Source organism: Sus scrofa, chromosome 14 (assembly GCF_054392235.1).
Source record: "Sus scrofa isolate SSC_HxYL_T2T_F1_AM1 chromosome 14, Sscrofa_HxYL_maternal_Yorkshire_Landrace_v2.0, whole genome shotgun sequence".
Lineage (NCBI taxonomy): Eukaryota > Metazoa > Chordata > Mammalia > Artiodactyla > Suidae > Sus > Sus scrofa.
This window is the reverse complement of record NC_139396.1, coordinates 131,430,377-131,457,476: the sequence shown is the minus strand read 5'-3', so window position 1 is coordinate 131,457,476 and position 27,100 is coordinate 131,430,377. Positions and strand designations below refer to the sequence as shown.

At 48.7% G+C, this 27,100-nt stretch overlaps 3 protein-coding genes across 23 annotated transcripts in view; 2 read left to right on the top strand and 1 right to left on the bottom strand.

The window, feature by feature from the left end:
• The window catches only part of MMS19 (MMS19 homolog, cytosolic iron-sulfur assembly component), a 33,556-nt gene extending 25,642 nt beyond the window's left edge, over positions 1 to 7,914 (top strand). For all 3 annotated transcript variants that reach the window (XM_084994977.1, XM_013990467.3, XM_084994976.1), the window contains 16 exons: positions 179 to 260; positions 546 to 643; positions 745 to 894; positions 2,432 to 2,587; positions 3,420 to 3,519; positions 3,992 to 4,094; positions 4,229 to 4,297; positions 4,521 to 4,647; positions 5,585 to 5,685; positions 5,832 to 5,888; positions 6,037 to 6,223; positions 6,520 to 6,602; positions 6,732 to 6,896; positions 6,977 to 7,036; positions 7,316 to 7,416; positions 7,502 to 7,914. In XM_084994977.1, coding sequence (XP_084851103.1) covers positions 179 to 260; positions 546 to 643; positions 745 to 894; positions 2,432 to 2,587; positions 3,420 to 3,519; positions 3,992 to 4,094; positions 4,229 to 4,297; positions 4,521 to 4,647; positions 5,585 to 5,685; positions 5,832 to 5,888; positions 6,037 to 6,223; positions 6,520 to 6,602; positions 6,732 to 6,896; positions 6,977 to 7,036; positions 7,316 to 7,416; positions 7,502 to 7,529 — 1,667 coding nt within the window. In that variant the 3' untranslated portion in view covers positions 7,530 to 7,914. The remainder of the gene's footprint in view (positions 1 to 178; positions 261 to 545; positions 644 to 744; positions 895 to 2,431; positions 2,588 to 3,419; positions 3,520 to 3,991; positions 4,095 to 4,228; positions 4,298 to 4,520; positions 4,648 to 5,584; positions 5,686 to 5,831; positions 5,889 to 6,036; positions 6,224 to 6,519; positions 6,603 to 6,731; positions 6,897 to 6,976; positions 7,037 to 7,315; positions 7,417 to 7,501) is intronic.
• Positions 7,915 to 8,146: 232 nt separating this feature from the next.
• ZDHHC16 (zinc finger DHHC-type palmitoyltransferase 16) lies at positions 8,147 to 17,975 on the bottom strand. 19 transcript variants are annotated; one of them, XR_014826683.1, is made up of 11 exons: positions 17,791 to 17,975; positions 13,761 to 14,008; positions 13,385 to 13,579; positions 13,145 to 13,233; positions 12,595 to 12,836; positions 11,678 to 12,473; positions 11,490 to 11,537; positions 10,571 to 10,656; positions 9,814 to 9,937; positions 9,559 to 9,629; positions 8,147 to 8,729 (listed from the first exon to the last, which is right to left on the bottom strand). XR_014826683.1 is itself a non-coding variant. In XM_084995004.1 (11 exons), the coding sequence occupies exons 5-11, from the start codon at positions 12,733 to 12,735 to the stop codon at positions 8,615 to 8,617; spliced, it is 594 nt and encodes a 197-aa protein (XP_084851130.1). In that variant the 5' UTR covers positions 12,736 to 12,836; positions 13,145 to 13,233; positions 13,385 to 13,653; positions 13,761 to 14,008; positions 17,791 to 17,975; the 3' UTR covers positions 8,147 to 8,614. The 19 variants fall into 19 exon arrangements, 10 of the variants coding, with proteins under 10 accessions (XP_084851130.1, XP_084851127.1, XP_084851128.1 ...); XR_014826679.1 differs by having other exon boundaries at positions 12,749 to 12,836; XR_014826681.1 differs by having other exon boundaries at positions 12,749 to 12,833.
• Positions 17,976 to 18,049: 74 nt separating this feature from the next.
• On the top strand, positions 18,050 to 26,354 carry EXOSC1 (exosome component 1). Its single transcript, XM_001928803.7, has 8 exons — positions 18,050 to 18,207; positions 18,331 to 18,446; positions 19,459 to 19,533; positions 21,425 to 21,513; positions 22,655 to 22,688; positions 23,471 to 23,521; positions 23,655 to 23,739; positions 24,335 to 26,354. The coding sequence occupies exons 1-8, from the start codon at positions 18,120 to 18,122 to the stop codon at positions 24,439 to 24,441; spliced, it is 645 nt and encodes a 214-aa protein (XP_001928838.2). The 5' UTR covers positions 18,050 to 18,119; the 3' UTR covers positions 24,442 to 26,354.
• The last annotated feature ends 746 nt before the right edge of the window (positions 26,355 to 27,100 follow it).

Below are 27,100 nucleotides of genomic sequence, written 5' to 3'. Positions count from 1 at the left end.
TGGCCCCACCCGCTACATGCAGGAGTTCCTAGGCCTGAGCCTCAGCAGTGACAACACCAGATCCTTGGTCTGCTGAGCACAAGGGAACTTCTGCTTTGGGATTTCTAACAGGACTTTAGGAAGAGTTGTGGTGGGCGCAGGGGAAGAAAGATGAGGTTCCTGTTTTCTTCTAACACAGATCTCCTGTCTCCTGGGGACTTGGAGCTGGCAGTGGGTCACCTGTACAGACTGAGCTTCCTGGAAGAGGATTCCCAGAGTTGGTGAGCATCTAGAGCATAGAGCAAGCTGGTGCAGGGCTCTGTGCTTCTGACCTTTGGCTCTCCTGGGGGGAGGCAGGCCCTGCAAGGTGTGAGGGGTGTGGGAATGCTCTCTTTTCTTGGGCATTAAGAAGTTCTCTCCAGCTTAGTGGTATAGGTGCTTGAGACCTACTCGTCAGCAAGGCGGCCTCAGGAGCCCACGCTCCTGGACCTGTCTAATGGCAGGCCTAGGCCCAAGAGCCGTGGGCCAAGCCGCAGCTAATGCTCACCTGTCCTGGGCCCCGGCAGGGGGGCAGCGCTGGAAGCATCAGGAACCCTGGCCTCTCTCTACCCTGTAGCCTTCAGCAGCCACCTAGTGCCCAAGCTTGCCAAAGAGCTGTGCATAGGTATGTGTCTCTGATCTTCCGTGGCTCACCCTTTCCCAGGAAGGCTGGGGCCTTCACGCCGGCCATCACAGGTAAAACCTCATCTCCTGGGTTGCTTTCAGAGGAGTCAGATATGGCTAGAGGGGATGGGCCCACCAAATGCTCCCAGCATCTGCGCTGCCTACAAGCCTTGTCAGCTATTTCAACACACCCCAGCATTGTCCAGGAGACCCTGCCTCTTCTACTGCAGCATCTCCGCCAGATGAACAAAGGTAACCACCAAGGGCAATCATCAAGGAGCTGGGCTGAAGGGGAAGCCATAGCCAGGTTTGGAGTTGATGCCTCTAAAGCAGTGGTTCCAGTTGGGGCTATAGTAAGAGTCACACGGGAACTTTTTTAAAATGCTGAATGCCTGGTCCTCACTCAGTCTGACTCAATCAGTCTCTGAGGAAGGATGGAACTTGAGCAACAGTTATTAAAAGTGCCCAGGTGATTTTGGAGCTCCCATTGTGGCTTAGTGGTTAATGAACCTGACTAGTTTCCATGAGGAGGCGGTTCAATCCCTGGCCTCACTCAGTGGGTTAAGGATCTGGTTTTGCTGTGAGCTGTGGTGCAGGTCGCAGAAATGGCTTGGATTTCACGTTGCTATGGCTGCGGCGTAGGCTGGCAGCTGCAGCTTCAATTGGACCCCTAGGCAGGAAACCTCCATATGCCATGGGTATAGCCCTAAAAAGCCCCCCCGCCCAAAAAAAAAATTGCCCAGGTGATTTTAATGTGGAGTCCATTGAGAAGTACCACTATCATGCTGTGCAGTAGAAAAAATTGACAGAACACTGTAAACCAGCTATAATGAAGAAAATAAAAATCACTATATAAAAAATGGAAAAAAAGAAAGAAAAGAAAAGCACCACTGTAAGGCCTTGCTGCTCAAAATAGGGTTGGTCAAGCAGCAGCCCGGGCATTATCGGGGAGCTTATTTGAAGTGCAGAATCTCAGGCCCCAATGATCAGAATCTGCCTTTTAACAGGATCCCCAAGTACCTAGTACATACTCTGGAGTTGGAGAAGCACTGCTCCTAAGTAGGTGACAGCAGCTATCGCTACTGTGAACCTGTGCATGCCCACCATGGGCCCTCACTAATTCCTAAGTGCCCCTCTTTGCACTGCCCAGCCCTTTGTGGTAGATCCAGTCAACAGAGGGTGCCCGGCAGCTGATGTAGAGTAGAAAGAACACTGGACTCAAGAGTGTGGCTTGGGTGTGATTTCTGACTTTGCACCTACTGTGACCCTGGAGAAACCACTGGCAATTCATTGAGCCTCCACATCTACCTCTATAAAATGGGGGCAGTGGTACTTCTAGGGTTGTTCTGAAAACTAAATGAGAAAATGTACAGTTGACCCTTGGACAACACAAGTTTGAACAGCACGGGTCCAATAATCCAGAGATTTTTTTTCTCAATAGTAAAAACTTCAGTATGCATGATCACAGTTTGTTGAGTCTGCGGATGCAGAACTGCAGATACGGAGGAGCCATGTATACAGAGGGATGATTGTAACTTACACGTGGATTTTTGACTGTGCAGGAGGGTCTGCTCCCTAACCCCCGCGTTGCTCAGGGATCAGCTGTGTATAAGTGCTTCTGTTGCAGAGCTGGCAGGGCAGTTCTCAGGTCCTGAATAAAGTGACTCAGCTCTTTATAAGACACTTTTGGTCTCTTTAGTCACTCATCTTTGATGACTCTTCCCATATTCTCTGACAAACCTGGAAGTACTTTTAAGAAAACCTTACAGAGAACTTTCTCACTACACAGGGAATATGGCTGCAGGAACCAGTGAAATTATTGCTGTCTGTCAGAGCCTCCAGCAGGTGGCAGAAAAATGCCAGCGAGACCCTGAGAGCTGCTGGTATTTCCATCAGACAGCTATACCTTGCCTGCTTTCCTTGGCTGTGCAGGCTTCCATGCCAGGTAACTTCCTCCACCTCGCCGCTCTCCTCCTGTCTTGCCTTCTACTTGTGTTGAATAGCACTGCCACCCTTGGGGTATCGCGTTTTGTCCCAGCAGAGTCTTCTTTTATAGCCTTTGTCCACATAACGAGCTTTCACTTCAAGCAAAAGGTGCCAAGCCAACCAATGGCCAGAACCAAAATCAACTAATGTTAGCAATACTCAAGAGTATGCACACCTTTCCCCCCTTTGATTGCTCTGCAGTTAAGTTAGTTAGAATTAGGCTCTGGAGTCAAGCAGGCCTGGTTGGCTTCATCTTCAGCTCCACCACTTGCTAACTTGGATGAAGATATTTAGCCTTTCTAAGCTTCGGTTTCCTCACTTACAGGGGGAGAGAGTAATATCTGTATCACAGAGTACTTGGTAGTGATTAAATAAGGCAAGGTGTAGTGCTTAGCCACAGTGATTCATGTCTGTCTGTATGTGTGTGTGTATGTAAGGTAGCTGCTGTATAAAAGGACACATGAAGATAAATCCATGTTACCTGTATGTTTTTGAAAAGACTAACATAACTATTTCTGACGTTAAAAACATTCAATTAGCTAGCCTTATTTTCCATCGTTGCCCAGTGTAAGGACTGCAGAAAGTTCTCGAGAGCTCTCTGTGGCCCGCCTTAGACGGTCCTGCATCTGGTCCTTTGCCGATTCTCAGGACTACAGCACTAGTAGAGGACAGGTTAAAAAGCGCTGCTGTTGTAACTAGAGTCACGGCCCAGAATCCTGAGAAGTACAGGACCTAATCATATAAATTATAGTCATGGCCTGTGATGGTGTGTGTGTGTTTTTATTTTGCAGAGAAGGAACACTCAGTTCTGAAAAAAGTGCTGTTGGAGGATGAGGTCTTGGCTGCCATGGTGTCTGTCATTGGGACGGCCACCACCCACTTGAGCCCTGAGTGAGTTTAGTCATGGATGTGACTTGATCCCAGGGAGGAGAGAATTGCTTAGGAAGAAGCAGCAGATAACTGCCTTCTGAGCTGCCCTTTTACCCAGACTTAAACGTGGAGGCAGTTATTTGTTTTGTAAGTCTTGCCGGCAAAGTAAAAGGAAGGGACCTTTTACCATTATGGACTGTCTGGTTCTTAGCTGCAGATGTGCTTAGGTCACTTGTGGAACATTTTAAAAACATACCCTGAGTTCTTCTGCTGGTTTGGAAGCTCTAGGAGACCAGGGATTTGATCTGTCTGCTTCACTGCTCGAGCACCAGGGCCCAGGACAGGAGCGGTTCCTGGCATATAGCATGTGCCGAGGTAGTATCTGTTGAAGGTTGAATGATTGTGCTCAGGCCCACTGACTCGGTGACTGCCAGGAACCCCGAGGCTGCTGTAGACTCTGGCTCCTCAGTAACACCTAGTGCTCTACCTCCAGCTTAGCTGCCCGGAGTGTCGCCCACATCGTGCCCCTCTTCTTGGATGGCAACATCTCCTTCCTGCCTGAAAACAGTTTCCCTGGCAGATTCCGGCCATTTCAGGTGAGGGTCTGATGGATCAGATGGGGGAGACTCTTGGGACTTCTGTCCTTCAAATTTTTAGGGCTAATCTGGGATGGGTGTCAGGGCAGACAAGCCTCTTGCCCTGGCTTAATAGGGCTCTTCTTCCTTTATAGGATGGCTCCTCAGGGCAGACGAGGCTGGTTGCACTGCTTATGGCCTTTGTCTGCTCCCTTCCTCGAAATGTAAGTGACCACAGCACTTGGGGAGTACCCTCGTTTAACCCTGACCAGGGGAAGTGGATCCCGGTGACTTCTGGGCTAAAATTCATCATAGGCTAAGCTGATTCTCTACTTTTTCCATTGGAGAATTTGCTTTTCGTCCACCTGGCCCCTGCTGCCACTCTTCTGGGTATCTCTTGGAGTCCAGGTGTTCTCTGGGTCCATGACATGGCCAGGTTTTCTGTAGGTGGAAATCCCTCAGCTGAACCAACTCATGCGGGAACTTTTAGAGCTGAGCTGCTGCCACAACTGCCCCTTCTCCTCCACTGCTGCTGCCAAGTGCTTTGCAGGACTCCTGAACAAGCACCCTGCAGGTACTGAATGAGGTTTCCCTGAATCAGCCCTTGACGAAAGAGTTTGGTTCTCCTTCTCTCTCCTTTGTTTTCATTTTTTAGGGCCACACCTGTGGCATATGGAAGTTCCCAGACTAGGGATTGAATTGGAGCTGCAGCTGCCAGCCTACACCACAGCCTTAGCCATACCAGATCTGAGCCACATCTACAACCTACACAGCACAGCTCACAGCAACGCCGTATCCTTAACCCACTGAGCGAGGCCAGGGATCACACCTGCGTCCTCATGGATACTAGTCGGGTTTGTAACCCCTTGAGCCACAACGGGAACTCTGTCTCATTCTCTTTTTAAAAGAAGCTTGTAATAATGTGATCGGGCCTTCTAAGGGACAGCACTTGGGACAAAAGTCAAGACAGAGTCGGGAAGGATTTACAGGCCATAAGAAGACAAGGGTGGTTCAAGCAGAGTGCTCTGTCTAGTTCTGTCATCCTGTTCCCTGCGGGGAGCTGTGAGGGTTAACTCTCTATGAAAAGCAGACAACTCTTTTCAGATGCCCGTGCCTGTACAGTATGAGAATACCAGGCTCTCATGCTGGTGTCCTAGAGAGCTTAGTGGGCCAAGTCCACAGCCAAGATGATATTGTTCTCTTTATCTCTTTTTATTACTTTTTTTTTAATGGCTGCATCCACAGCGCATGGAAGTTCGTGAGCCAGGGATTGAATCCGAACTGCAGATTCGACCTGTGCCACAGCTACAGCAACACAGGATTTTTAACCCACTGCACCAGGCCAGGGATCAAACCTATGCCTCCACAGCAACCCCAGCTGCTGCAGTCAGGGTCTTGAGCCACTGCACCACAGCGGGAACTCGACATTGTTCTTTTCTAATAGCCTCTGCATTTAAATGATTTACACCCTTCATTAAAGGAGACATCAGCATTTCCTTCCTCCTTTTTAGGGCAACAGCTGGATGAGTTCCTGCAGCTGGCTGTGGACAAAGTGGAGACTGGGCTGAGCTCTGGGCCCTATCGTAGTCAGGCCTTCACACTGCTTCTCTGGGTAAGGAGTCAGAATGGATTCTGGTTAGACAGCAGTTGTGTCTGCTCTAATAATTTTTAAATAAAATTTCTCCATTTAACCTTGAACTATAAACATGCTTCAAGGGTTTGCAGGTCATGCCCTGACTGATCTCTTTCTGATTACAGATCACAAAGGCCCTACTGCTCAGATACCATCCTCTCAGCTCCTGCCTTACGGATCAGGTAAGTCCTTTCTGGGGACAGCAGAGCGTAGGACCTAAGTAGGAATGTCTCTGTCGATCCTCTTCCTCCCAGAAATAACGGCTGTCCTCCTCTTGGGTATTTACGATTCTTTCCTGCTGATGAACCTCAAAGGCTCTCGTTTCTCCAGCTCATGGGCCTCCTGAGTGATCCAGAACTAGGCCCAGCAGCAGCTGATGGCTTCTCTCTGCTCATGTCTGACTGCACTGACGTGCTGACTCGTGCTGGCCACGCCGAGGTGCGGCTCATGTTCCGCCAGCGGTTCTTCACAGATAACGTGCCTGCTTTGGTCCGGGGCTTCCATGCTGCTCCCCAAGGTGAGGAGCATCTAAAGGAAAGCCCCCAGACATAGAGACATCTTCCCTCAAGCCCCAGTCTCCAAATAATGTAGGTCCTGAGTGCTTCTTTAGGGCTGTAGTGTGGTCTATATGTGAAAGGCTGCATATGCCGATTCTTTTTTTCTTTTAATCTATTTTTGGCCACAGCATGCAGAAATTCCCAGGGCAGGGATCACATCTGCACCACAGTAGCGACCAGGGTCACAGCAGTGACAATGCTGATCTAAACCCACTATGCCACAGGAGAAGCCCTGAACTTTTCCCTTTTTTTACAGATGTGAAGCCAAATTACCTGAAAGGTCTGTCTCATGTACTTAACAGGCTACCAAAGCCTGTGCTCTTGCCGGAGCTGCCCACGGTAAGCCCTGTAGTCAGCCTCGAAGCAGGGACCAAGCCATGGCCCCCTCCCCGCCCCCGTTGGGGCTAGAGAGGGGAGAAGCAGGCTTATCCCAGATGTGGTCACCCCCCCTTTCCTGTGGCCCCTTAGCTGCTTTCCTTGCTGCTGGAGGCCCTGTCCTGCCCCGACTCCGTGGTACAGCTCTCCACCCTCAGCTGCCTTCAGCCTCTTCTACTGGAAGCACCCCAGATCATGAGTCTTCATGTTGACACCCTTGTCACAAAGTTTCTGAACCTCAGCTCCAGTCCTTCCATGGTGAGTTGAGCCTCAGCAGCTCTCTGGCCCCTCTGTCTCCCCTCTGTGGGTCTCCCCTCACCTCCTTCTGGTTGTTCCAGGCTGTCCGGATTGCCGCACTGCAGTGTATGCACGCTCTTACTCGCCTGCCCACCCCCGTGGTGAGTACCTCAGATATCCCTCTCTGGCCTGGGAACTTCTTAGAAGAGTGTCTTGCCTTGGTCAAGTGGGACTGGCCACCCTGCTATGTGAGGTACGCACAGTAGGATCCAGACAGGCGAGGATTTGCCTGACTACCTAAAACAGAATGGCCAGCTCGCCACATAGCAGTCTCTAGAATCACTAAAGAATAGGAAGAGTATTAGTTGGCGAGGCAGAGAAGCCGCTTTGTCCATTGTCTTGGTTGAACAAGGCTAAGATTATCTCCTCTAATGCCGCAGCTGCTGCCGTACAAACCACAGGTGATCCGGGCCTTAGCCACACCCCTGGATGACAAGAAGAGACTGGTGCGTAAGGAGGCAGTGTTAGCCAGGGGAGAATGGTGAGTTTCTAGGTCGTGGGGAGAGGTGGGACTGAAGTGGGCCTCACCACTAATGGTGTCAACGTTTTGTGTTTTTTTCCTACAGGTTTCTGCTGGGGAGTCCTGGCAGCTGAGTTCTCCATTCTGGTCTAGACTGTTCTGACAATCTAACCTGAAACTACTAACATCAGCGAGCCATCTAGCCCAAGGCAGGGAGACCACTGGCCTCTGACTGCCCTTCCCAGATACAGCACAAATGCTGGGCCTCTGTCACATGACTGTACAAGAAACATAGGATTCCTGATTTCTAATGGATTTGGATTTGTGAAGTAACCGAGTGTGAGACTACTTGTGTTTGAAGAATGATCTTGCTCTTGGGGCCCTTCCATTTATAAGTCAGGAAAGAGGAGACGTGCTGCTGAGGGTGAATGCGGATGAGTGTGGCCCTGCAGACCAGGGATGGGGCGGGGGCGGGGGGGGGGTGTGTTCCTGCTGGAGAATAAAGATTTCTTTTGGTAATGGCCCTGTCAGTTATTTCCCTCTCCCCATTTATGCCTCAGAGCACATAACCAAAGCGTCACTGCATGAGCTAGAGGAATGGTAATGATAGGAATTAGCCAGGAATTCTTCAGGGCATCCAAGCCCTCCAGGTAGGGCATAGGTGGCACGACCAGAGCACCTACTCACTTGGCCTTGACCCTGATTTCCCCTTTCCCCCACCCATTAGGAAAAAAGTGAAAAGCTACATAGCTTTAAAAATCAAATACCTTTATTTTTGCTCCCTTCAGCAGCACATGAGAAGTGGCAGTGACCTCAGCAGTAGGCCTGTTTCTTTGCCCTGTTGAGGAGCCAGGAACTCAGCTCTATCATTCAGGTGTGTTCTCGGATGGCAAGTCGAAGAGGTGGTGGCCAACCCCAGTGCTGTACCCTGGAGGAGGTCGGGGTCGGTACCCGGCAAGGTTGCTAGCTGCCTAATCTCCAGTCTGGGGCTGGAACTTCTGTTTGCCTGAGTAAAGGGACATCAGTCCTAGGATGTTTCCACATCATGCCTTGCTTCTGCAGCGGTCAGAAGACTGGTCTGTGAGCTGCCCCTGCATGGTACCCTACGGTAGGCCCACTGGCTCTTTTTGCTCAAGGATTCCAAGAAGCTATCCTTGGAGGCCCTTGAGACAATGCAGGAAGCAGGGTGGTGCTCAGGTTGTGGCTGGCACGCTTCGGCTCACACTGCCATCACGGAGGCCGAGTGAGCAGTCACCCAGGGAGGGGGATCCCAGCTCATTCCATTCCCGTGGGGCAGGTGACTGGAAGGTAACAGCACCCGAGTAAGCCAGTGCCTACAAGAGAAGACAGAAGCCCTGAGATCCAAGAGTCCCTGGTCTTCCTGATGCTCCTTCCTCAGCAAGGCTACATCCAGGTAGTTTCTGAAGCTGCCTTGGCTTTCATCACAAAAGTAACAGAAGTTCTCATTTTGCCCCCTAAATGTGCCCTCTGGTGCCTTGAGGGCCCTTAGAAGTTCTGAGCTAAATTTCTGAGCTAAACACAGTGACAGGCAGGAACATAATGAGGGCGGGAGAGGGAGGAGGGCAGATGACTTAGGGTCACCTGTTATTCCTGCCTCAGTAGCTGCAGTGTGAAAAATGATTTACCTTTGTCTCTTTGGCTGAGAGAGCTAGCTTCATTTCTTGTCTCAGGACCTCTGTCACGAATAGATTACTTCAATCCCACTAATTATCTGCTTGAAATCCAGACATTGCCATTCAAACAAGAGGTGACTGATGGCCAACACACCTGAACTAGGGGGCCCTTCTTGAGCACAGCTTTCTTAGGATTCTATTGCAGTCATCTAAAAGTCTCATTGGCCACTTAAACCAACAGTTCTGGCCTTACTTAAGCCCCTTGGGCTGAAACGAGCAATGATTCTATTCCCCCAGGGCCTAGATCTGCACTGTAGCAATATGGTACCCACTACCCACACATGCCTATTTAAATTGGTGAAACTTGATTGAAAATTCAATTCATTGACACTTCAGGTACATTTCAAGTGCTCAAAAACCACACATGACTAGTGTCTGGTGGCTAGTGTTTTGGACAGCAAAGGTATAGAACATTTCTCTCAACACAGAAAGTTCAATGGACAGCACTGGTCTAGATGTTTTACTTTACCTTCCTGTGTCCACACCCAGGAATACCTTCCAGTTGTCCAAGCAGCCGTAGTTGTAATGATTCCTAAAAACCTAGAGCCAAGAAAAACATGTTTCTACAAACCCTTTTATTGAAACCAATATTGCGCCTTAAATTGGCTAGGCAAGTTCTGGACGTCATGATGCCTGCCCTAGCTGGGCCTGACTATGGCCTGTTTACAGGACAGCAGGCTCAGTTACCCATGTACTCCTCCACCTCAAGCCCGGCTCTACTCACTCTGCCCTTGGCCTGGAGCCGACGTCGCTCCTTCTTGTTGATGTGCCTTTCGATGCTCGTCTCACCTCGACTGATGAGAACAGCATGCCATACAGTTAGGGCACCCAGGGCAAGTGCCACAGAACTGAGAAGAGAGGGGGAAAGACTGGTGGGTAGAGTGGAGGGGGTTAGAGGCTACAAGTAGGCCTGAAGTTGAGCTGAGCAATAGTGATTGGCTAGGAAGCTCTGCCCAAGTCTTCCCTCCCAGCCTACGCATCCTAGATGAACTTTTACCTCACGGCAGCAATGGAAAAGCATGTACATGGGCTAAGAATAAATGGTGGGGAAAGAAGTCTATTACTAATAAAAATGTTCTGTATTTCCCAGAATACCCATGCTTGGGAGACAGAAGAGGGTAATAAAAGCACCAAAGACTAGAATGAAATGGCACAACATTCAGGTTCCAGCTCTACCATTCCTATCTGTGTCATAGAACAAAGCACCTCATCCCTCAGATCTGCAAGTGTCCTCATCTGTGAAATGCGCCTACCCTTTAAAATAGGATTTTAACTTCCCTCGGCACAAACACTTGATGCCAGTATCCTCAGTGTTTCCAGCCCCCAGATGCTGAAGAAAATTAAGCACTACTCTGCCAAAGTATGTGAGACTAAGAACAGCTGAAATTCACACAGGAATTGCTTTCCGCCTGTGTGTGGGCACCAAAAAGTTTTTCTGAAGCTGCCCCTCCCTGAAACTGTCAAAAATGAGAGTCAGATACCTGCACAGGAACCAGAGGTAGACAAGGCTCTTGTGAGTCACTCTTTCTCGGAAGGAGAAGGTGGGTGGTGGGGTCTGGTGATAAGTCTAGAAAAAGAAAACAGCAGCCTGGCTCATTTGCTCTGCTGGAGACCGGCAGAGCCCAGTACCTTCAGGCAGGGAAGTGATCCAAGCCCAGGGTGAGAAACAAGGGGTTAAGCCACAGAGGAGTCAGGGCAGCAGCCAGATGGGTGGGCCAAGCCCGGCAGCATCATCATGTGGACAAACACTGGGCAGAGCAGGTCTGGACAGGATGGTCAAGCACAGGCGGGACCAACCCTGGGCCTTTAGCTCTGACAACACAAATGGGGCTCCAGGGGAAGCCACGCCACTCCCCAGCTACAACTCTTCACTGTGTGGCTGCAAGCCCCAAGAGAGGGGACCAGACCCACACCCAGAATGGAATGACTGGAGGCGGGAGAACTGTGAGCCCCACGAAGGACCAAAAGACCAGCAGGGGCACAATCATAACCCCCAGATCTGTTCAAACAAGGAGTCCTAAAAGGCCTGGGGAGAAGGGACGATCCTGATGGGAATGCAGACAGGCCAGGAGCAAAGGATGCTCAGACAGGCCCAGCCTGACCTCTGTCCCCTGGAACCCCATTACACAGACTAACACAGACTCCTTGCTGCTCAGGCCATCACCAAGGCAGCACCCTTGCTCAGCCCAAAGAAGGTGATAATGGGAGAGAGAGCCCAAAACTGTCACAATCCAGGGACTCCCAGCTTGCCCCCAGGCCACAGAGTTTGCCCAGCAGACGGCCCCCAGAACACCCCTGGCCCAGTCTCTACAACTGGACTCACAGGTGGGCCCCAGTTGCCTCAGCAACACTACACCCCTGGCCTGAGCAGCAGGAGGCAGTGGGGTGGGGACAGCCCACCTGATTGGCAACCGCCTGTAGTTTGTTCTTGTCGAGCTGTTTCATTTTCTAAGGGGATGGAAAACAATGCTGGTTATACTCTCAGGCCTCTAGGATGGGGGGGTGCTACCAGCCCCACTCCTTAGGGGCAGACTCCACACCCCAAAGTGCTCTCTGCTGAGCCACTCTGCTCCTAACTACGGGCTCACCTCAATGGCAGCATAAGCCTCCCGGAAGAGGTCCCAACTTCCGTAGCTGCAGTAGACACAGCCCAGAGTCATGAAAAAGCAGAAAGAGAAGAAGTACCGATGGTTATAGTGGCCCACACAGTTGTTTAGCCAGGCTGGTGGGGGAAGGATTAAGGACAAGACCAAAAACACAACTTAAGGGGGTGTCCAGGTTTCTCTGGTTCATCCTTGGTTCCCGACGAAGCCCAGGGCTTCCAGTCCCCAAGAACTATTTTCCAAAGGCAGAGAAATATGGGCTTCTCTGAGGCTGAGGTGAAAGTATTAAAGATTTTCGGGGCCCTCACATGTCCCAGGAGATCATAAAAACTGAAATCCGGAGTTCCCGTCGCGGCGCAGTGGTTAACAAATCCGACTAGGAACCATGAGATTTTGGTTCGATTCCTGCCCTTGCTCAGTGGGTTAACGATCTGGCGTGGCCGCGAGCTGTAGTGTAGGTTGCAGACGCAGCTCGGATCAGGTGTTGCTGTGGCTCTGGCGTAGGCAGGCGGCTACAGCTCCGATTGGACCCCTAGCCTGGGAACCTCCATATGCCATGGGAGTGGCCCAAGAAATGGCAAAAAGACAAAAAAAACAAAACAAAACTGAAATCCTCCAGTAAAATGAACCTGCCAATACTTCAACTTAACTGAGGTTAACCAGGCATCTTTGTGAGACGGTGGAAGGGGCCTAATGACTCTATCTGACACCTGCCGGATGCCCCCTGGACAACCACTGAATCAAACATCTCTTTCCATCCAAGAGATGTTAGCGTGACGGTCTGCAAAAGAAAGAGCTGTTAGGGAGGGAGGCCTCGCTCCAAGAAGATCTGCCCAGAGAGCCCGTAAGCCTCCTGCCTTCCCCAGGAGATGGCCAGCCCCCACAACTGCTCTTCTACTAACTTCTCGTGGGCCCCGTGTTCTCTGCAGGGGGATGCTAGAAGCCTTGGGTCTGTGGCCCTTAAACCTCCGCAGTGCTCGGGAGCTAAGGAAGGAGGCCTCAGGCAGAAGAGATCAGAAAAGGATACGGCAGTGATGGTCCATCTTCAGCACACACCTGTGAGGGAGGGACACAGGCTCTGTTACGGTGGCCAAGGTTCTTGAGATGGCAGTGCCAATCCTTTCCTACAAGGACCAGCATCCTGCTGAGGTGGAAAGGGCACAGACTGTGAGGACAGCCAGGCCTTGCTTCAATCCTGCTTCACTGGCTATGGGACACTGGACAAGGTAACTTGGGGTCTCGTGCCTGCCCTGGCTCAACTCTCTGAACCTCACGTTCCCCAGGTGGTGACAATGCATAGTTCGCAGGGCCATCCTGAGGACCACTGTCATGACAGAGGGCACACTGCCTGGTCCATGACGGTGCCTCGTAAGTGTCTTGTTCGACTCCAGGTCTGGGTTTTTCCCTAGGGCTACAGCACAAGGGCCACGGCTGGGGTTCCCAGAGACCCACCTATTGCAGATGCTGCAGTGGTGCGTTCGGGCTGGCTTGGGGTTAATGCACTTCTTGCAGATGGAGACTGTTGTGATATCGTTCCTGCCCTGTGCAGAGGGAGAAAAGCACCAGGACAACTGTGGCAGCACCAGTTTTGCTCCCCCAAAACACCAAAGCACTCTCCCTCCCCACGCCCGGGACTGGCTCCCACAGCCTGCAGTCCTCCCCTGTCCCCCACGCCTCGGTGGGGGTACCCACCTGGGGTGGGTATCCGGGTGGGGTGGTGATAGCCTGGTAGTAATGGAAGACGATGAGGATCAGATTCCAGTGACTATAGAAGAAATGCCAGCAGAGTCGTGGCACGGAGTAAGTTTGGAGGATGAGGGGCAGGACACACAGGTAGGCGATGGCCACGATGGAGCTGGTCAGCACGATCACCAGCACCACGAACACCTGTCGACACCAGTGAGGTCAGGGAGCGGCGGCGACAGCGCTCGCCAACAGCCAGGCCAGACTCGGGAATGTCCCTGGGGTAGGAGGCAGGTGTGGGTCCAAACCCAGTGTAGGTCCGCCAGCCACAGGTCCCTCTGCTACCCCCAAAGCATCCCTTTTCCTGCCCCCAGGCATCACTCACCACCCCACACCAGCGGATCACGTTGTCCACCAGCCAGTAGATAGGCTCAAAGGCAGCATCCACAGCGGTGTCACTGCCCCCGAAGGAGTTGTAGAGCAAGGAGCGCAGGCAGACCTTGCCATAGCGCCAGCGCTGGACCAGGCCCCGGAGCAGAGGTGGGCAGCGGCGCCGGTAGCCCAGAAGCAGAAGCAGGCGCAGGCAGAGGCGGGCAGGGCCCAGCAGCAGGCTCCGCTGGCCCCGCATGGCTCCTGGGAGAACACAGCATTGTGAGGGGCCAGCCTGGGTGCCGTCCCGCCCTGCCCCACCAGTGGGGAGGCCCAGAGCACCAGCTCACAGGCAAAGACCTGAGACAGAGGCCTGGCTGACCGGTCACTAGCTGTGGGGAGTAGGGAGGTGGCTCCGAGCCAGAGCAGGGTCTCTGGAGTTGTCCGTGTAGGCAGACAGACCCCTGGAGGCACCTGCCCAATGTGCACAGAGCCACCCCTTGTGCCTCTGCAGGCCTGGCCACTGTAGCAGAAGTTTCCCGGGGTCTCTAGCCCACCTCCAAACAAGTGTCTTCACCAGGAACAGCCAGTGGGGGACTAGGCTCACAGCTTGTGGATCCCACACCTAGACCTCCTCTGGCGCTATCTGAGTCTTGGCAAGATACTCATCCCTCCTATTCCTTCTGGACTGATGTTACAGGCCCCTAGACCCCACCCGGTAGCGTGAGAGTCCCTGTCTCCCGCCAGGCAGCTCAGCTACCCTTTGCATGACCTAAGATGCTGTCTCCAATTCTAGTCCCAGACCCACCCCAAGGTTCCTAAGGCCAAGACAATTTTCCGTGTTTAGAGCAGAACACCACCACAGGCAGGAAACACTGGCAGGAGAGGGGCTGGTGGCTCCCGAAGACCACAGGCCTGCCCTTTCCGTGGAGTCTCCTCTGCCCTGTTCTAGTTTGACACTTAAGAACTTTCTCTGCAGCTGCTGCCCTTGACCCCAAGCTTCCCCACCGGCCTTCCAAGCGCTTTGGCCCTTTGCACAGTCCCTCTTCAAGTGCCTGGACCTCCTCTATGTGGTTTTTACCTCATCTAACAGCCATAGGAGGCCAGCTGCCCAGAATGCCCAGAACAAAACCCAGAGTCCTTGGACGACAGTCTCGTCAGGTCTGCAGATGAAAGGCCTTGCCGGAAAAGAAATTATCTGATTTCCCCATATGGCGACTTTGTCCTCAGCAACTCCACTGACTTATTTAACAGGTAGCTCAAAACCCAGCAGAAACTGGAGGAGGCTGCATCACTGTAGGGATGGTTTCATTTCAGTAACTGGAGCAAGGTACTCTGCTTGCACCCTGGCTCATCCTCACGAAAAGCCTCTAAAGACCGAAGGCAAAAACAAATCCAGCAGACAAGGCCAGCAAAGAGAAGATACCCAATTCAGTAGGGATCGAGTCTCTGTACCAGGATAAAGAAACTGGCCATTCCCATCACCTCTGAGGAACTAAGATTAGAATTAAAGGGCAGTGTAGAAAAGAGAAAAAGGAAAACTTCCTACCTCAAACTTCCTACCTCCTTTTGAGTCAGACTCCTATTGGGTGGGATCATGATTTGGCCTGAAGCATTAATTTTCAAATAGTATACAGCCACAATCAAATGTGTAAGAGTGGGACAAAACATTTTACCCCATAGCAAATACAGGTGACTTTTTTTTTTTCCTCCTGGCTGCACCTGCAGTACATGAAAGTTCCAGGGCCTGGGATCAAGCCCGTGCCGCAGCAGTGACCCAAGCCACAGCACTGACAACGCCAGATCCTTAACCTGCTGTGCCACCAGAGAACTCCTGAAATCCAGGTGGCCTAGATCATCCACACCATTACTCATTCCCTTACTATGGCTAATGGGGAGGTTCTCAACATCTTCCAGAATTACTGAGGCCCTCAGGAAATGCTTGCCTCAAGGGCTAGACTTACCAACTCTCACCTGCCCTGTAACTTGACCACTTAGGGCTCAACTCTGCCCTTAAATAGTTCTGTGACCTTGGCCAGGTCACCAAACCCCGTTGGGACTCGACTTTCTTGTGTTCCCATTCAATGAGGGGACAGGATTAAATACTAAGGACCCTTACAGCTCTACCCCTTTATGATCCTATATATATACTTATATACACTTGATAAGGTATAAATGAAATGTTTATAAAGTGCTTAGCACAATACCTGGGTCATGGAAGTACTCAATAAATACTTGCTGAATGAGTGACCTGGAGGGATGCTGAAGTGGAAAGGCTGGTCAGATGTCTATCTGGCTTACAAATAACAGCAAGGACACCCCTGCCAATGTGATAACACTAAATAGGCGTCCATTGCTACATTCTTCATGATCAATAAAAAGAGAAATGAAAACCATTATTAGAATCACAGCACTTAGGAGCCAGAAGTCATTTTATCTTTTTTTTTTTTTTTTTTTTTTTGCCTTTTCTAGGGCCGCTCCCGCGGCATATGGAGGTTCCCAGGCTAGGGGTCGAATCAGAGTTGTAGCTGCAGGCCTACAACACAGCCACAACAACGTGGAATCCGAGCCGCATCTGTGACTTACACCACAGCTCACGGCAATGTCGGATCCTTAACCCACTGAGCAAGGCCAGGGATCGAACCGGCAACCTTATGGTTCCTAATTGGATTCCTTAACCACTGCACCATGACGGGAACGCCCAGAAGTCATTTTAGAAAGCTAGTCCAACCAGAAATCAAGCCAAACAATAGTTCCCATTGCGGCTCAGTGGTAATGAACCCAACAAGTATTCAAGAGGTTACAGGTTCTATCCCTGGCTCCACTCAGTGGTTTAAGGATATGCATTACCACAAGCTGTAGTTTAGGTCACACACAGCTCAGATCTGGCGTTGCTGTGGCTGTGGCATAGGCTAGCAGCTGCAGCTCCAAATTAGACCCCTAGCCTGGGAACTTCGATATGCTGCAGATTTGGCCCTAAAAAGAAAAAGAAAGAAAGAGAAAGAGAGAAAGAAAGAAACCAAACATGTAAACTGAAAGCTTGTAGATGCAAAGCTACAGATCAGATTATTGTAAAGGAAGACTGAGGCCAAGCCCCTGCCCCTTATTTTAGGGATTTGTGCACAGGGCACGCAGGGGAGGGTGTACGCCAGGGAAGAGAATACTTAGTCCATGGGGCTATAACTTAACATATGAAGTTTTCATCTCATGAAACTGAGGTAAAGCAGAACTCAAAAAAACAAAACTGTGTGCTGGGGGTCAGGGGGGCGGGAGTGAACAGGGCAGGAAATAGAGCCACCCACTACTGATCCCCAGCCCTAGCTCTGAGCATTCTGATCCCTGAGTAGTAGCCACAGGCCATCAGAAGAGACATCTGACATCTGCCACAGATCAGAGGAGATGGAAAGCCACTACACTCAAAGGCTCTAAGTCACCATCTCTCTTCCAAAGGGAAACCGGATATGCGGGACATGTGGGGTGAGAAGGGATTCGAAAGCCACCAGAAGGCAAAGGAAACCGAGAAAAATGTCGACAAATCTCATATGGACAAAGATGCCGTTCTCAGGGTATTTGCAGTCTCAAGTACTGGACGTCAATCATCAGAGAGAGCAGCTTTTATTCATGCGCAGACTTCCCTGCCAGACTAACACGCTCCACTTGACAAGATCCGACCGCAAGATGCAAGCTGCAGTTACAAAAACCAGGAAAAGGTTTTACTTCACATAAAGGCTGGCCTGGTCAAAGGGTGATGGACTGGAAGTAAAATAACTTGGATACCGATTTGGTCTCTACCTTGAACTATCTTAGAGACACTGCACAAGTCAAATCCTATCTCTGGAGCTGAGCTTCCAAATCTGTGAAATGGGTGAGTTGGGTTGGCTGACCTCCTTCAACTCTGCACCGTAAGACTGTCCGGAAGGTGCGCTCCGCCCGGTTTGAAGGCAAGGCCGTACAGAGCAGGAACTCGGGCTCACAAGGCCGGAATAGGGCCCGACCCTAGCAAAAGGGACAGGACTGAGCAGCAAAGGCCGTGGCTTCGCTCTTACCTGCCTCCCCAATCAGTCAAATCGAATCCTGCAGCCTCCGCTGCAGCTCACTGCTACCCCCTCCAGCTCCGCGCCACAGCCCGGCCCGGCTCAACCCAACCAACCATGTCCAGCAGCCCACAGCTCCAGCCTGCAGACCCGGACCCGCCGCCTGCCCATTCTCTTCCACAGGCGCAAGCGCAAGCGCAGGAGTTCCGGAACTCCGCCCCCAAGCCCGTCCCGGGGCAACCTGGGAAATGGAGTTTACCCCTCCCCTCAAGAGTGAGTCTGGCGAGCACGTGACAGAAGTCACCAATTGGCGCGTTTCTTACTGCGGGAGTGCACACCTGATGTTGGCCAATGAGCAGTCGACCTCATTTTCCTTCGGACTTCGGACAGAGGCAGTCATGGCACCACCTGTGAGGTATTGCATCCCCGGTAAGTCGGCGGTTCCCAGAGGGAATCCTGGGCAGAGGCAAAGGCAGGAAGGCCGGACGACCAACAGCTTCTGCGGTCCTGTGGCTGATGCAGCGGGTTTTTTGGGTTTTTTTTTTTGCGCAGGCGAACGTCTGTGTAATTTGGAGGAGGGGAGCCCCGGCAGCGGCACCTACACCCGGCACGGCTACATCTTTTCGTCGCTTGCTGGCTGCCTGACGAAGAGCAGCGAGAACGGCGCGGTAAAGGGGCTGGTTTCCTCTCTCCTCGGTTTCTGCCTTTCTCATGCTGCTTTTGATGTCACGATCCTTAGGCAAGGGCCCTGCGGGCGCGATTCGGGATCCTCGTTCAGTAGAAGGAGTTGGTCTCAGAGTCCCCAGTGAGCCACAGAGTCTTTGTACACACGCCGTCTGTCTGGAACGCGCTACTCTCTTCCTTATCCTGTGTTTGTTTATTTTGACGGGGCCGCACCTGGGGCATGTGGAGATTCCTGGGCCAGGGATGGAATCCCCGCCACAGCAGTGACCCCAGCCACTGCAGTGACAAAGTGAGATCCTTAATCCACTCACCCACAAGAAAACTCCTCCCTTAGCCTATTTAATTCCTACCTAACTTTCAGATAGCCCCACTGGTACCACTTTCTCATATAAGCCCTCCTAAACACCACTAATAAAAAGAATTTTGGAAGTTCTCTTGTGGTTCAGTGGCTTAGGATGCTGCTGTGGCTTGGGTGGGTCTGATCTCTGGAATTAACTCATTCTGCAGGAACTCATCTGAAATGATTGGATTATGCCTTCGAGCAGCATTCTGTGGCCCCTTGGCTCTCCTATGTTCTAAAATTTCTTTTTTTAAGTCTTTTTTTATTAAAGTATAGTCAACTGTCAGTATTCGTCAATTTTTGCTGTGCTGCAGTGACCTAGTCATACATACATATACATTTTTTTTCTCATATTTTCTTCTATCATGTTCTATCACAAGTGACTGTGTATAGTTCCCTGTGCTATACAGCAGGACCTCATTGCTTATCCATTCTAAATGTAATAGTTTGCATCTACTAACCCCCAGCTACCAGTCCATCCCACTCCCTCCCTGTCCTAAAATTTCTAAGGCTTTCTGCTCTGGGCTACAAAAGAATCTAGTCCTCCTGTCCTTGTGTCAACTGTGGCCCGAGGCATATCCATATTACTGTCAAGCCACAAATACCTTTACTGAAGGCTTAGGCAGGATACTCATGTTTTATTGTTCTCGCTGTAGCTTCCTGTCATATCTGTGATGAGAGAAACGGATTCCCAATTGTTGCCAGATGTGGGAGCTATTGTGACCTGTAAGGTAAGTTCATCCTAAACTCCCTGCTTAAGGTACCATCCAGTGCTGAAATCATGATCATTGTAAAATAGCACTGTCCAGTATGGTAACCAGTAGCCATATGTGGCCGTTTAAATAAATTAAAATCTGTCATCACAGAAGGTTTTCCCGGCTTGTGCTAGTCTAGAGATTTCTAGGATAATGATCAATGCGGTCCAGTTCAAGCTTGCATGGTTCTTTTACAGAGCTGGTTCCCTGAGTATGTAGATTTACTTTTGACTGGGAAACAGGGGCACCAAAGGGTGATAAGGAAGCTTTTTTTTTTTTTCATGTTCTTTTCTATTATGATTTAGCACAAAATATTAAATATAGTTTCCTGTGCTGTACAGTAGGACCTTCTTGTTTATTCCTTCTGTATATTATAGTTGGCATCTGCTAATCCCAAACTCCCAATCCCTCTCTCCCTCAGTGCCCCCTCACCCTTGGCAACCACAGATCTGTTCTTTATGTCTGTGAGTCTGTTTCTGTTTCATAAATAAGTTCATTTGTGTCATATTTTAGATATCGTAAATAAGTAATATCATGTATTTGTCTTTCTGTTTTTGACTTATTTAGTACGATCATCAAGATCCATCCACATTGCTGTAAATGGATTATTTCATTCTTTTTTGTGGCTGAGTAGTATTCCATTGTATATATGTATCACATCTTCTTTATCTAGTTATCTGTCAGTGGACATTTAGGTTGATTCCATGTCTTAGCTATTGTAAATAACGGCGTAATAAACATTGGGGTCCATGTATCTTTGCAAATTGTAGTTTTCCCAGGTATATGCCCAGGAGTGGGATTGCTGGATTGTGTGGCAATTCTTTTTTTAGTTTTTTGAGGAACCTCCATTCTGTTTTCCATAGTGGTTGCACCAACTTACTTTCCCACCAACAGTATAGGAGGGTTACCTTTTCTCCACACACCCTCCAACATTTGTTATTTGTAGACTTTTTAATGATGGAGGAGGCCTATATTTGAGCATCTGAAGCAAAACTTTTTCGGCAGAGAAACAAAAGATTTTATAAAGTCTTTGAGGGAAAGACTTTATAAAGTCTTTGAGGGAAAGTACAAATTAATGCTGCACTTATCAGTAGCTATAATACATCAGTATTCCCTACCCATCCCCACTCTCTGCCAGTTAAATTTTAACTCATAGCTCTTTGTTTCTCTCTATAAATCACTCTAACAGAAATCTATTTTCATGTTGAAAACTGCAGAGGCAGTGATCTAAATAGAATGCAGCAACTGAAACGGAGACTTAAATTCTGTTCACACTACAGGGCTCTTAGTAAGTTTGTTAAAAGTCTAGCTAGATTTGCTATATTTCCTTGTGTAGACTTGTATGTTTTTCTAAATCTGTACCGTATTATTTCATTTGATTCCCACAGTAACTGTTAGGTGGCTAGAGTGGCTCTTGTTTCATTTTTTGTAATCACTTATCCAGGAATAAATAAATAGCAGTTAATTTGTCTTAACTTCTGTACTTAGGAGTTCCCATCATGGTGCTGCAGAAACATCCAACTAGGAACCATGAGGTTGCGGGTTCCATCCCTGGCCTCACTCAGGGGGTTAAAGATCCGGCATTGCCATGAGCTGTGATGTAGGTTGCAGACATGGCTCAGATCTGACATTGCTGTGGCTATAGTGTAGGCCTGCAGCTACAGCTCAGATTGGACCCCTAGCCTGGGACCCTCCATATGCTGCCACTGTGGCCCTAAAAAGGCAAAAAACAAAACAAAACAAAAAATTCTACACTTAGTAGAGTTGCCTTGGACTAAAATCCTGGTAATTCCTAGTTTATCATGCCTCCTTGAGCTGGCAGCTACTAATACTGGAATGCCTAATGCTGCAATTTTCTCTATTCCAGGTCTCTAGCATCAATTCACGCTTTGCCAAAGTACACATTCTGTATGTGGGGTCCACACCACTTAAGAACTCTTTTCGAGGAACTATCCGGTAAGAAGTATTTTTGTCTTCATATTAGCTGCAGTACTTGGAATGAGATTAAGATAGAATGGGAGACCGGAATTTTTAAGAACAATTAGAATCCTTATTCATGCCTACTTCTCTCGTCTCTGTGCATTGGTTCTCCCCAAGTAGTATCCAGAGAAAATGTTGTATGTGTTAGGACAAAAAGGAAATATTAACGAGATAGTATTTAAATAAAACAAAAAGAGGAGTTCCCGTTGTGGCTCAAGGGTAATGAACCTGACTAATATCCATGAGGATGCAGGTTTGATCCCTGGCCTTGCTCAGTGGGTTAAGGATCCAGCGTTACCATGAGCTGTGGTATAGGTCGCAGATTCGGCTCAGATCTGGTGTTGCTGTGGCTGTGGTGTAGGCTGGCAGCTGCAGCTCCAATTCAACCCCCAACCTACGAATTTCCATATGCCATAGGTGTGGCTCTAAAAAGAAAGAAAAACAAAAAATAGAAACATAAAAAAGAGGAGTTTTGCTGTAGCACAGCAGGTTAAGGATCCCAAGTTGTCACTGCTACAGCTTGGGTTTGATCCCTGACCCCAGGAACTTCCACAGGCCAAGGGCTTGGCGAAAAATAAATTAGTTAAAAATATAAAATGAATAGAGCTAAGCTGGGGATTAGCCTTGTGGGGATGATTCCTATCAAAGTAGAAAAAATTTTAGGAAGTACCTTTTTTTCTTCAATTTAATATAGATTAAACCCAAGGATTATAAGACAATAAAAAGGTTAATGAATGCAATGCTATATTTTGTTTTCCTATGAGTTCTTTGAGACGGGACTAACAGTTCCTGGGAGCTAGATAATTTAACATCCAAGGCTCTTTCCACCCTTGGGTTCTGTGTGGTTTTGTGGTGCTTTGGTTCAAGCTCTCCTAAGGCAACAAAGTTCCTTAGCCCTTTCTGCCAAAGTTGATTCGCTTTGCTGTAGCTGCACTATATGGTCCAAGAATGGGAAATGTGGTTTTCTCCGGGTGAGGACTGAGGATACCTCGATCTCCTCCTCTGGGTGGCAGCTGGGTCCCAGTTAGATTTGGTCTCTCTGCTCTTATAGCTAGAAGTTGCAGGATAATTCTTTCTTGCAAGTAATTAATCTTTCTTTTAATTTTTTTTTTAATAGGAAAGAAGATGTCCGAGCTACTGAAAAAGACAAGGTTGTTGGTTGATTCTTCCCCCCACCCCCCCAGGCATTAAGAATTTCAGTTTCTTTTAAGTTATTACAATGGGTTTCAAAATCTGTGGGAACGTAGAGTCCAGGGAATTTTATTTTATTTATTTATTTATTTTGTCTTTTTGCCATTTCTTAGGCCGCTCCCACGGCATATAGAGGTTCCCAGGCTAAGGGTCTAATCGGAGCTGTAGCCTCATGCCTACGCCAGAGCCACAGCAACGCGGGATCCGAGCCGCGTCTACGACCTCCACCACAGCTCACGGCAATGCCAGATCCTTAACCCACTGAGCAAGGCCAGGGATCGAACCCGCATCCTCATGGTTCCTAGTCAGATTTGTTAACCACTAAGCCACGACGCCAACTCCGAGTCCAAGGAATTTCAAGGTGTTCCCTATTGGAAAGTGGAATTCACCTTACTGTCCCTTTCCTCTTCATGTTTTTTTTTTTTTTTTTTTTTTTTCACTTCGTTGACCAGAAGGGCTCTGGCTTACTCTTTGCCTTAAGCCAGGTCTTTATTCACTGCTCAGACTTAACCCTGGACCCTGTCAGAGCAACTGTAGTACCTTGTGTCCAGGTCAGATTCCTGATCAGGTTACTGAGTTCAAAATCTTTATGTGATGATGCCACAGAAGCACTCAAATTTGTTGATTGACTCAAACCCTTGGGGATTGGAAAGAAAGTGGCTCTGCCAGAGGGGTTGGTTGACAGTGTCATGTAGACCTGACTGGGAGCTTTCCCTTAACGCTCCGGTTCTTTTTTTCACAGGTTGAAATTTATAAGAGTTTCCGCCCAGGGGACATCGTATTGGCCAAAGTCGTATCCTTTATTTTCTGCAGATTTCTGGTCTTTTGTCAAAAGAAGAAATGGAAGTAGGGAAACCACTCAGGTGGCTCTGGGAGGGCAGACTTATAGAAGCCTTTATTCTCCTTTACCAGTGTGACGTGACTAGATCTCTCTAGGTGACGCGCAGTCCCACTACCTCCTGACGACTGCCGAAAACGAGCTGGGAGTGGTGGTAGCCCACAGTGAATCAGGTGAGTTTGTCCACACCTCCACGTGCTTCCCTTTCCCTGGGAGCTAGGCTTTGGGGTTCATCCGTTGTTTTCCCTCGTTTCCCTTGTTTTTTAATTATCTGGGACATAATGTGAGTGTAGGGACTTACTACTGAGATCAGAATTATTCCTCCTCTGGAGTCTCCGGGGGTGGTACAGCGGAAATGAATCCGACTAGGAACCATGAGGTTACAGGTTCAATCCCTGGCCTCGCTCAGTGGGCTAAAGATCTGGCGTTGCCATGAGCTGTGGTGTAGGTCGCAAATGTGGCTCGGATCTGGCGTTGATGTGGCTGTGGTGTAGGCCAGCAGCTGTAGCTCCAATTGGACCCCTACCCTGGGAACCTCCATATGCCTCGGGTGTGGGCCCCCCCCCAAAAGAATTATTCCTCCTCATCTAATCTAAGTGAAAGAGTCACTTACTCCATAAGTCAGTGAAATAAACAAGGTTATTTTTCTGTATGAGGTAAGGTTCACTATGCAACTTGGTGACAGTTCAGTTCTTACCCAGCTGAAAAGAGAAGGGGCTCAAGCAGATCCCTGAGGTCTCAGCTCTAACACCAGCTTTTCCCTTCCAGGTGTCCAGATGGTTCCCATCAGCTGGTGTGAGATGCAGTGCCCAAAGACCCACACTAAAGAATTCCGGAAAGTGGCACGAGTACAACCCGAATTCTTGCAGACCTAAGAAGCCACACTTTACCCCAAAGAGGGGGTAAGCTGTTTCCAAGACTACATGTATGAACGTGACAGCAGGATGCTGTGGTCTTTATTCAGGCACCTGGGTTTGGCCAGCAGCCACCTCTAGATAAATCTGCCAGAAACTTACTCTGTAGCCGGAACATTTTTCTTGTGAACCTTTAAGCGGACTTCATTCTCTCAAGTGTTACATTTCTCTTCTGGAGGCACCAGCAAACAAACTGTGTGATGTTGAAAATAGCCTATTCTTTCTGACAGTCTTATAAATATGTATTTTTTGCTGTGACAAAGAAAACATTTTTACGTAAAGGATTTTATGGTTTCTGTTGTCTTGAGTAGGGAAAGGATTCTAAACAGTGTCATGACATGTAGAGCAGGGTCTTGCCTGGTGGTCCCATTAACTGATAAGTGTTATGTGCCTTCTTGCTCTAGAAGATGCCTGATCACCAGTCTTTTTTGTATTTTTTATGTTCTCCATACTTTTGCTTATTGAGTACTGGCTGTGTCCTGGGCACTAGGTCAGACACTTTATCTGCATTCCCGCATTTAGAGAGATGATGGTTCGGTGAAAATTATGGGCACATGCGGGTGCTTTAGGTAGATGTGAGTAATTCTGAAAGTAATTTGGTAAATAGAGTATTATTGATAATAGTGGATAATCTAGGAAATGACTGTTAAATCTTAATGGAGAAGAGGGACGGAGCAATATCATGTCAAGTGGCTGGGAAAGGATTTGTGACATGGAGTAAAAGGGATTAAAGAACTAAGATAAGTGAAGTGATATCAAAGCAGAGAGAGAAGCCTAAGCAAAGCGGAGGTGGAAATGAGCACAGAAGTTTGTGGACAAGAAAAGGGTGAGCTGCAGCACGGAGAGGTTGCAGGGAGAATGAAGGGAAAGGTGAAACGGAGTTCCCTTTGTGGCTCAGTGCTTGATGAACCCGGGTCACGCTTAGTGGGTTAAGGATCCCTAGTTGCCATGAACTGTGGTGTAGGTCACAGATGCCACTCAGATCCCGAGTTGCTGTGGCTGTGGTGTAGGCCAGCAGCTGTAGCTCTGATTGGACCCCTGGCCTAGAAACTTCCATATTGCAGGGGGTATGGCTCTAAAAAAGCAAACAAAAAAAGAAAGAAAAAAAAGAAAGGTGAATTGTGAGATGTCACTTCTTGAGATGTGAGAGCCCTTATCTTCTGTGTGTGATGAGAATGGAATGAGCTTTGGAGTCAACCTGCCTGGATTGGTATCCTCTAGCTGCCAGCCTTGAGCCAGGTTATAGATTCTTTGGGGTTTTTTAACTGAAAATTTTATTGACAATATTTGTAAGTCCACATGCAGTTTTAAGAAATAATACAGAGGTCCCAGTTTCCCCCAAGATGACATTTTGCAAAATATTAATGTATTGTACTAGAACAATCAGGATGTAGACACTGATACTTGAACAGATGATTTTTACTTCTTTCTCATCTGGAATTATGACCTCATAGGATTGTGAGGAAGACATGTATAAAAGTGCATTGTACTCGCCAATATTATTATTCTATATTTCATTGCCTTCTATCAAGTATCTACTAAGTGCTAGGACTTACCTAGATCCTTCAATGTCGTTTATATGTCTCTTGTTGATAGCTATTTTGAAACCTTATAGATTTTTCTTCTACAGACAATGCTATGGAGAAAATCTTTACACCATATATATTTGTGCATGCCTGTGATGCTTTTGCAAAACAATTCTTAGCAGTGGAATGCTGAGTAAAAGAATATGCACATTTGGAGTTCCTGGCAGCCTAACAGTTGAGGTTCTGGCTTTGTCACTGCTGTGACTCAGGTTCAGTCCCTGGCCCAGGAACTTCCACATGCCACGAGTGTGGCCAAAAAGAAAAAAGAATAAAAATAAGTAAATCCTTTGCAAGGCTACGGGTCAGCTTTTGGAAGGATGCTACGCATTAATCCAACGTGGCTTTTGATGGCTTCTGATGGACAGTGTGCCAAAGAGATGAGAACTACTGCTGTGATCCTAAAGCTCAAGCTTAGCACTGTATCCATGGGCAAAAAGGTGCTCGGCAGAATTAGCTAAAGTTGAAGGGGTGAACTTGAGTCTTTGACATGCATGGACCAACTTTTGGGATTGAGGGGTGGTTCCCATCCCTGATCTTGTTCGGTGGGTTAAGGATCCAGCGTTGCCGTGAGCTGTGGTGTAGGTCACAGATATGGTTCGGATCTGGCATTGCTGTGGCTATGGCATAGGCCTGCAGCTGTAGCTCTGATTAGACCCCTAGCTTGGGAACCTCCATATGCGGCCCTAAAAAGCAAAAAAAAATAAGTATAAACAACTTCGAAAGTTCCCATTGTGGCTCAGCAGGTTACAAACCCAACTAGTATCCATGAGGATTTGGGTTCGATCCCTGATCTCGCTCAGTGGGTTAAGGATCCAGCATTGCTGTGCGCTTTGGTGTAGGCTCCAATTGGATCCCTAGCCTGTAAATTTCCATGTACCACAGGTCCAGTCCTAAAGGAAGAAGAAAAACATTTGAAATAAATGGGTAATAGCTTTCTCTGATCTCCTGCAAATACCAGGTTAGATCTAACCTGCAAATACCAGGTTAGATTTTCTCACCTTTAGCCATTCAATACTGTTACAAGTAAGTTACGT

Coding starts and splice junctions, on each gene's coding strand:
- ZDHHC16 (XM_005657436.3), bottom strand. CDS start 14,003: ATGCGGGGCCAGCGGAGCCTGCTGCTGGGCCCTGCCCGCCTCTGCCTG. Junction 12,749..13,144: donor CACTGCAGCATCTGCAATAG/GTGGGTCTCTGG, acceptor CCTCCCTCACAG/GTGTGTGCTGAAGATGGACC. Junction 10,657..11,489: donor TACAGGCGGTTGCCAATCAG/GTGGGCTGTCCC, acceptor TTCTTTTTCTAG/ACTTATCACCAGACCCCACC.
- EXOSC1 (XM_001928803.7), top strand. CDS start 18,120: ATGTTGGCCAATGAGCAGTCGACCTCATTTTCCTTCGGACTTCGGACA. Junction 21,514..22,654: donor TCTTTTCGAGGAACTATCCG/GTAAGAAGTATT, acceptor TTTTTTTAATAG/GAAAGAAGATGTCCGAGCTA. Junction 23,740..24,334: donor GGTAGCCCACAGTGAATCAG/GTGAGTTTGTCC, acceptor TTTCCCTTCCAG/GTGTCCAGATGGTTCCCATC.